Source organism: Bos javanicus, chromosome 13 (genome assembly GCF_032452875.1).
Source record: "Bos javanicus breed banteng chromosome 13, ARS-OSU_banteng_1.0, whole genome shotgun sequence".
In the NCBI taxonomy this organism is placed as follows: domain Eukaryota; kingdom Metazoa; phylum Chordata; class Mammalia; order Artiodactyla; family Bovidae; genus Bos; species Bos javanicus.
The window spans coordinates 15,894,547-15,902,917 of record NC_083880.1 but is presented as its reverse complement, the minus strand read 5'-3'; the positions used below and the strand labels follow the sequence as shown (position 1 = coordinate 15,902,917).

Here is an 8,371-nt window from a genome sequence, read left to right as displayed (position 1 = left end):
CCCCAGACCCTGTGCTCCGCAACAAGAGAAACTACCACGGTGAGAAGCCCGCACACCACAGTGAAGGGAGACCCCGCTTGCCACAACTAGAGAAAGCCTGCTCGCAGCAATGAAGAACATGCACAGCCAAAAATAAACAAATACATCCTAAAAAAAAAAAAAAAGAAAGAATGCCATAGACAATGTGGCTTAGACAACTGACGTTTATTTCTCCCAATTTTGGAGGCTGGGAAATCCAAGATCAAGGTGCCAGCTGACTCGGTGTCTGATGAGAGCCCAGTTCTTGATTTTAGAAGGTGTTCCTTCTAGTGCTCACAGGGTGGAGAACAGAAAAATCATCTCATGTCTCACTAATCCCGTCACAAAGGGCTTCCCTGGTGGCTCTGGTAAAAAATCTGTCTTCAATGCAAGAGACTCAGGTTCGATCCCTGGCCCGGGAAGATCCCCTGGAGAAGGAAATGGCAACCCACTCCAGTACCCTTGGCTGGAGAATCCCATGGACAGAGGAGCCTGGTGGGCTACAGTCCATGGGATCACAAGGGTCGGGCGCAACTGAGCGACTAAACCACCAGCCACCAATCCCATCACAAGGGCCCCGTCCTCACGCCCTCCAGCATCCCCCCTTCCTTCCCCAGCGCCCCACCTCCTAGTGCCATCACCTTGGGGTTTGATTTAGGCTTCAGCATATTAATTTGGAGGGACACAGACTTTCTGCCCATAGCATTCAGCACAGTCAAGATTCAAATGTAAAGAAAACGAAACCTGTCCCTAGTCCACCTGCGGGGACACATGATTCAACTAAGGATCTAATGTTTCATCTGATAGAAACAGAGATGATCTCTCCCATTCCAGAGACCAGCACTAACGCTCCCCAGGGTGATGGAGGTTCAGGAAGGGTTGTCCTCCTGACACATATGCCCTGGATCCTAAACTAGTAAACCAGCGAAAAGGCAAACAGAAGAAAAAGCATCTAATGAGTACAGAACTTCAGTCCGTTTTATTCAGGGAATGTGAAACTACATCTACTACTACTACTAAGTCACTTCAGTCGTGTCCGACTCTGTGCGACCCCAAGGACTGCAGCCTACCAGGCTTCTCCATCCATGAGATTCTCCAGGCAAGAACACTGGAGTGGGTTGCCATTTCCTTCTCCAATGCAAGTGGAAAGTGAAAGTGAAGTCACTCAGTCGTGTTCGACTCTTAGCGACCCCATGGACTGCAGCCTACCAGGCTCCTCCATCCATGGGATTTTTCGGGCAACAGTACTGGAGACCCTTAAAGACAACACATGGAGATGCCTCTCTTTTTCAGATGAGGGTGGGGATTAGGAACCCAGGGGTGGATACTTTCTAGAGAGCCCAGCCTAGCAACAGTTAGGACTCATGGACATTAGTGATGTCGTAACTTGAGGTTTAAACCCTCATTATCACAACAGACTTCTCAAGCTCATTGAACTGCTCATTGAGTATCCCTGACCCCAACTTATTTTTACATGCTCAAGGACAATAAATGATTGTCCAGACAACGATATTGTGTCAAAGCTAATGAATGCATTCTGGAGACTCAGCCTGGTCCTGCTCTAGGTCTTGTATGATGTGGGGGAAACAGCCCACCTGCCTCCATGTCCCCCCCAGAACAGAATCCCTCCTTGCCACTGCATTTACAGTAAGTCCTCTACATACAGACCTGCAAGTTATGAGCTTGTGTGCCTTCAAAGATTCACACGTGCTTCTGTATGCCAGCTGTACTACTGTGCTTTTCAAGGTACTATTCTGTAAGATTAAAAATGTCTCATTTCTTTAAAAATTAGTTTTAAAATTAATTTTATTGGAGTATAGTTGCTTTATTTTTTGTGTTTGTTTTTTATGTATTATTTGCATGAAAAGCATTATAAATCTATTACAGTACAGTCCTATACAGCCGACTATGTAGGTTGGGTACCTGGGCTAACTTTGTTGGACTCACCTGGACTGATGAACAAACTGGACTTACAAATGCCCTCTCAGGATGGAACTCGTTTGTACATAGGGGGCTTAAGTTTATTTGAAAAGATCTTGCTCTTCACGACACACCTGACCAACAGAAAATATGACATTTTTTCAATCAAGTTTAAAAGAAAAAAAAACCTGAAGTATGACTTTGGTGTGGAGTTTGGGGCCCATAAATCTCATAGTCTCTGGCTGAAACAGAAAATGTCCTGGTACATACTTTTTGCAAAAAAAAAAAAAAAAGATATACAATGGAAGAGAAGAAAGAAAAGTGGGATATGTCTAAAGTAAAAATGTTAAAATGAAAGTTTAACCTAATACTTTTACAAAATGGATTTTTTTTCCCCCTGAATAGGAGAGTAAGGGAGGGGCGTCTCATTGTAGTAGCTAGTCCTGTAGGAATAGCTTCTCGTCTTGTCTGCAGCTGAGGCCACGCCTGGAACACAGAGCCTGGAACACAACCCTGGGGCCACAGGGTCGTCTGCCCAGCTGGGGCTGAGGTCTACAGAACAGGAAGGACCCTGCAGAGCCTGCCCAGGCCCCTGCTGGCCCGCCTCCTGCTCCTTCTCTCCCTGTGAAATATGGAATCAGCTGTCGGCAGCCTGGACTGGTGTGCTCACACCGCGGACACGACAATAGGCAGCTGAGTTGAGGCAAAAATAACAGCTGCCTGCTCTGGTCTGGTGGGTTCCCAGAGTGGAGAGGCACGGAGACTCTGAGACACAACCGGCCACCGCCCCCAGCCCCCAGCCCCCGGCTCAGCCCGGCACTACCTTCACCTCCTGCAGTCGCCTGGTCCACAGAAACACGGGCAGGTCAATTTGCTGCTCACATGTTTCCCACGGGAGGGCCAAGATGATAAACAGTTTTCTTAACTCTGATTTCTCTCCAAGTGCTTCCGGCTTCCACATGGCACGGAAGTTCTAGAGTCACTCCCTCCTGGACGGGACCTCCATGAAACCAGCACAAAAGCCTTTATTCTATTCAGTCTGCCATTAAGATATTCCATTTCTCTGACCCAAGTCTTTCCTCCCTCGCTGTTGGCTGGCGGGCCCTCTGTGTCCATGTGCGCTCCAACTGCTGTGAGGGTCAGACTTACAGGATGACCTCTGTGGTCCAGAGAAGACCAAGCAGAGCACAAGCTGGGGGCAAGAAAAGAGATCCCGAGACCACTACCCACCTCCCAGCCCCTTGATGACGCAGCAGGCTTCACAGCTCCCGTGAGGAGGGTGACATCACTGACTTCTGAGATCACCCCCGACCCCTGACTGTAACCTGTCCTGACAGAATCAGATCTGTCCCCAGCCCTCGCTCATACTGACTTCCAGCCTCTGGGTCTGGGATGTGGGCCCCTTAGATCTGTAAGTCCATCGTCCATGCTTCCTGCTGAGAGTTTGATCCCTGTAGGTCGGCTCTGTGCTGATCCAATCCCTCCCCCTCCCAGTTCTGCCGGAGCCTGCCTCATCACCTCCTGGGGACCTCGAGCGAACCAGGCTGGAAGCAGGACCAGGCTGGAAGAGCCAAGTGGAAGATTCATCATGCAGCTGGCCGGCACTCCAGCTCCGAGACGGGCCAGTGAAATACTCCCACGTGGGCCGCGCTGTGTATTATCAGCTTTCCGGAATAAATAGAATTTCACCAGCAAAAGACAAGGGGTTTACAGAGCCTGTTAGAGGAATGTTGGTATCTGGAATGCAGCGTTTCTATTTTGAATTGATTTTTTTTTTAAATGAAAACAAATTTTCAAGGGCAAGACATCACGGCAGAAGAAAATCCTCTGCTAAAGCCAGGTCAAGTGGTTTACAATGATCCGGTCTGCGTGCTGTGTGCAATACCAGGGGGTGGTGAGGCCAGGGAAAGGCTCCCCTGAGGCAGAGGTTGGCCACATGTCTGGAGGACGCAGCCAGGCTAGGAGGAGAGATCCCTAAGCATTAGTATGAGGTGCAGAGAAGAGTGCCCAAACTTGGCCATTTCCACAAAGAAAACAGACCAGACCTTCCTTCATCAGTCACCTTAGGGTCAGCGGTGAGATGGACAAGCCAGCTGGGACAAGATAGAGACTTGCTTTTAGCTGTGACTGGTCCCTTGGTGCCACCATCTTTCACTACTGGAGATGAGGGAGGGGGAGGAGAGGGGGAAAATCCCATCCTCCCTTCAAGGTCCTGACCCCACTCTCATTTCAAGCAGATGGCAGACCTCCCCGCCACTAGGGCTGAGGTCAGGGTGCTGGCTACCAGCCAAGAACCAGACCACGGGGTCCCCTGCCATGCACTCCTGCGTCACGGCTGCTGCTGTCAGAGTCCCCGGGAGAGGCCCGGGCCGAAGGCGGTCTCGGAGTCGAAAGGATGGGCCGCCAGGTAGCCCTTGTATTCCCCGTCGATCAGGCCGGCAGCGTTGTTACGGGCAAACCAGCAGTCCACCTGCTCCTCCCCGTTGTAGATCCTCCTCTGCTTCCAGACCACCGGGACCTGGCGACCTTTCACCTCAAGGACGGCCTCAGACCTCTCTCCTGCCTCGGGAACCGGAGGATGGGCAGGGCTCTTGCTGAGCCCTATGAGTCTGGCCTCCTGGTTCAGGAATTGACCTGAGAGGGCACAAAAGACATCAGGTCTAGGTCAAGCGCAAGCAATGCGGTTGAACAACATCTAATTTCGATTTGGGGGCTGGTGACCGACATATGCCCAGGTGTGACCCAGAGGAAGGAGATTATGACATCATTGTCAAGGTGATGCCTGCGATCCTGGGCTGGACCCCCCCAGAGGCACCTGCACCAGTGTCCAGAGGGGTGTAAGGAGGAGAGACCTGAGGCTCATCTCAGCCTCCACTTCTGGGAGCCAACACAGGAAAGATGCCCCGTCTGCAAACAGATTCCCGGGGGGCGGGGGGCATCCCTGGTGGTCTAGCAGCTAAGACTCCGCACTCCCAATGCAGGGAGGCTGGGTTCGATCCCTGGTCAGGGAACTAGATCCCAAATGCTGCCATTAAGACCTGGTGCAGCTAAATAAATATTTAAATAAACAAAACCAGGGGCTTCCCTGGTGGCTCAGTGGTAAAGAATCCGCCTGCCGATGCAGGAGACATTGGTTTAATCCTGGATCCAGGAAGATCCCACATACCTCGGACCAAGTAAGCCTGTGCTCCACAACTATTGAGCCTGTGCTCTAAAGCCCGGGAGCCGCAACTCCCGTAGCCCACTCTCCCTACAGCCTGTGCTCGGCCACAAGGGAAACCATTGCAATCAGAAGCCTGAGCACTGCAACTAGTGAGTAGCCCCTGCTCACTGTAACTAGAGAAAAGCCCAAGCAGCAACGAAGACCCAACGCAGCCAAAAATAAACATTTAAAAATTATAAAATAAAAACACAGATATCCAGTCTCCTACTGAGGCAGGAGGACGAGATGGGGGTGAACAAATAGAGAAGGAGGGTCCAGTCTTCCCCGCCCTCCTCCCGCCTGGGGACCTCGTCTGTGCGTGCACTTAGTGGGTGTGGGAAGCAGTGTCAGAATTCTCCAGGTTAAGCTAGGACATCACAAAGGCCGAGGGACCCGAGCTCTGCGTCCATGAGAGGAGCTCACACTTGGCAGGCAGGCTGCACTGAGACATCCAGCTCGAGCGCCAGGAAATCCTGCTTTCTAAACCCAGCCCTGGCAGCGGCTCCCTCCTTACTTGTGGGCAAAGGGCCCACATGAAATGGCACGTGGAGGGAGGCCAGGCAGAGCGGGCCCACCGGGTGCTGGGCCGTGGGCTGCCCTGTGTTTGCATGGTCTCCCTGAGAGTAAAGAACCAGAGAAGGATGAAGAGAAGGATGCCGCATTTCTTTGCTCCTTTTCCCTGAAGGTGCGTGAAAATTAGTAAAGTTCATTCCTACTCTAGAAAGTAGTCATGAAGCAAGAAATGCACTTTTCACACTAATTTGAAGAGATACGTGCACCCCAAAGTTCACAGCAGTACTATTTACAACTGCCAAGATAGAGAAGCAGCCTGAGTGTCCATCACCTGATGGATGGATAAAGAAGATGTATATATAATAGAATGGGGTGTATATACAATGGAATGCTACTCAGCCATGAAAAAGAACGAAATTTTGCCATTTGCGGCAACTCTGTCCATGGAATTCTCCAGGTGAGACTACTGGAGTGGGAAGCCACTGCCTTCTCCAGGGGATCTTCCCAATCCAGGGACTGAACCTGGGTCTCCTGCATTGCAGGCAGATTCTTTACTGTCTGAGCCACCAGGCAAGTCACAAAAAAACTGTTAAAAAGAAAAAAAAAAGAGAGAGAGAGAGAAAGAAATAGGCTTTTCATAAGCTACATAAAGACCACATTCCTGGACTTCCCTAGTGCTCCAGCGGTTAAAAATCCTCCTGCCAACGCAGGCGACACGGGTTTGATCCGTGGTCTGGGAAGATCCCACACGCCTCGGTGCAACCAAGTCCATGTGCGACAACTACTGAAGCCCACGTGCCCAGGGCCCGTGCTCCACGGCCAGGGAAGTCACCACAGTGAGAAGCCTGAGCAACGCCGCAACTGGAGAGCAGCGTCCGCTTGCCACTAGAGAAAAGCCCAAAGACCCAGCACAGCCAAAATATAAATTTAAAAAGGAGACCACATTTCTGTGGAATTTCTCAGCCAAGTCAAGGCGTGGACAGCATCAGGTTCACCTTGGGAAACCGAACTGTGACGGGCATGGGAATCAGCCACCTACCTAACAGGCCATGGCAGTTGCTGGAGAGGCCTTGGCCGTTGGCGATGTAGAAGCCCAGGTGGTTGCGCTGGTAAGGGGCTGGCTTTTTGTAGAGGTGGAGGAGGACGACAAAGGCCACGGTGCCCTGGATGCTGACGGTGACACTGGCATTGGCAGACACGGACACCTCCAGCCCCCGGCGCCCCACAACCGCACTCTGGTTGCAGGGGAGGACCAGCCTGTCCCCACCATCCACGATGACCCTGCTGGGTGTGATCTCCAGGTAAGATCTCTCCGGCTTGTTGACGAGGATGGTGATGGTACGGAAGTACGTGCGCTGTTTCTTGTGGCCGTTTGGAGGAGCAGGGGCCCCAATCAACTCTCCGTTCACCGTCACACCTCAAAGGCAGAGGAGAAGAGAGCAGCGGTTAGACAAACTGCCCCCACTGCCACATGAAGGGATCTCGTTAGAATTTCCTTCTCCTGTGTTTCTAGAACCAAGAACTTCTGCTCTCATGCAGGGACCACTCAGTGCGTAGTGAATGAATGAACACATGCATGAAGGTGTAACTGATTTTTGACCAATGTCCTGGGTAGAAGAAGCTGATGTAAAATATACACACTACTATATATAAAACAGATAATCAACAAGGACCTATTGCAGAGCACAGGGACAGGGAACTTTGCTCAATAATCTGTAATGACCTATATGGGAAACAGAAGCCCAAAGTAGGCTAGGCACCAAAGAATTGATGCTTTTGAACTGTGGTGCTGGAGAAGACTCTTGAGAGTCCCTTGGACTGCAAGGAGATCCAACCAGTCAAACAGAAAGCAGATCAACCCTGAATATTCATCGGAAGGACTGCTACTAAAGCTGAAGCTCCAATACTTTGGCCACCTGATGGGAAGAGCTGACTCATTGGAAAAGGCCCTGATGCTGGGAAAGATTGAGGGCAGGAGGAGAAGGGGATGACAGAGGATGAGATGGTTGGATGGCGTTACCAACTCAGTGAATATGAGTTTGAGCAAGCTCTGGGAGATAATGAAGGACAGGCACGACTTAGTGACTGAACAACAAAATATGGGAAAAGCATCTAAAAGAGAAAAAGAGTGGATATATGTATATGTAGAACTGATTCATGTTGCTGTACACTTGAAACTAAAACAGCATTGTAAATCAACTATACTCTGATAAAAATTAAAAAGTTAAAAAATAGAAAATAAAAGGGGGTTGACATGTTTGTCCGCTTTTGTTCCAAAAACTCTCATGTGGCCCTGACACAGTATTTCTGATCCACTAGTTTCCACTACTCCTGATTTGAAGACCCCGGGACACCATGAGCAGTGGGGTAAAATGCAAAGATTCGGTTCAGTTCAGTCACTCAGTCGTGTCCGACTCTTTGCGACTGCATGGACTGCAGCACGCCAGGCCTCCCTGTCCATCACCAACTCCCAGAGTTTACTCAAACTCATGTTCATTGAGTCAGTGATGCCATCCAACCATCTCATCCTCTGTCATCCCCTTCTCCTCCTGCCCTCAATCTTTCCCAGCATCAGGGTCTTTTCCAATGAGTCGGCTCTTCCCATCAGGTGGCCAAAGTATTGGAGTTTCAGCTTCAGCATCAGTCCTTCCAATGAACATTCAGGACTCAATTCCTTTAGGATGGACTGGTTTTATCTCCTTGCCGTCCAAGGGACTC

The 8,371-nt window shown here is 50.4% G+C and overlaps 1 protein-coding gene across 1 annotated transcript in view; it reads right to left on the bottom strand.

The window, feature by feature from the left end:
* Nucleotides 1-185: 185 nt before the first annotated feature.
* Nucleotides 186-8,371, bottom strand: part of ITIH5 (inter-alpha-trypsin inhibitor heavy chain 5) — an 84,335-nt gene continuing 76,149 nt past the window's right edge. The window contains exons 13-14 of the mRNA XM_061435752.1: nucleotides 6,693-7,070; nucleotides 186-4,572 (exon numbers count right to left, since the gene is read on the bottom strand). Of these exons, the coding sequence (XP_061291736.1) occupies nucleotides 4,283-4,572; nucleotides 6,693-7,070 (668 nt within the window). The 3' untranslated portion in view covers nucleotides 186-4,282. The remainder of the gene's footprint in view (nucleotides 4,573-6,692; nucleotides 7,071-8,371) is intronic.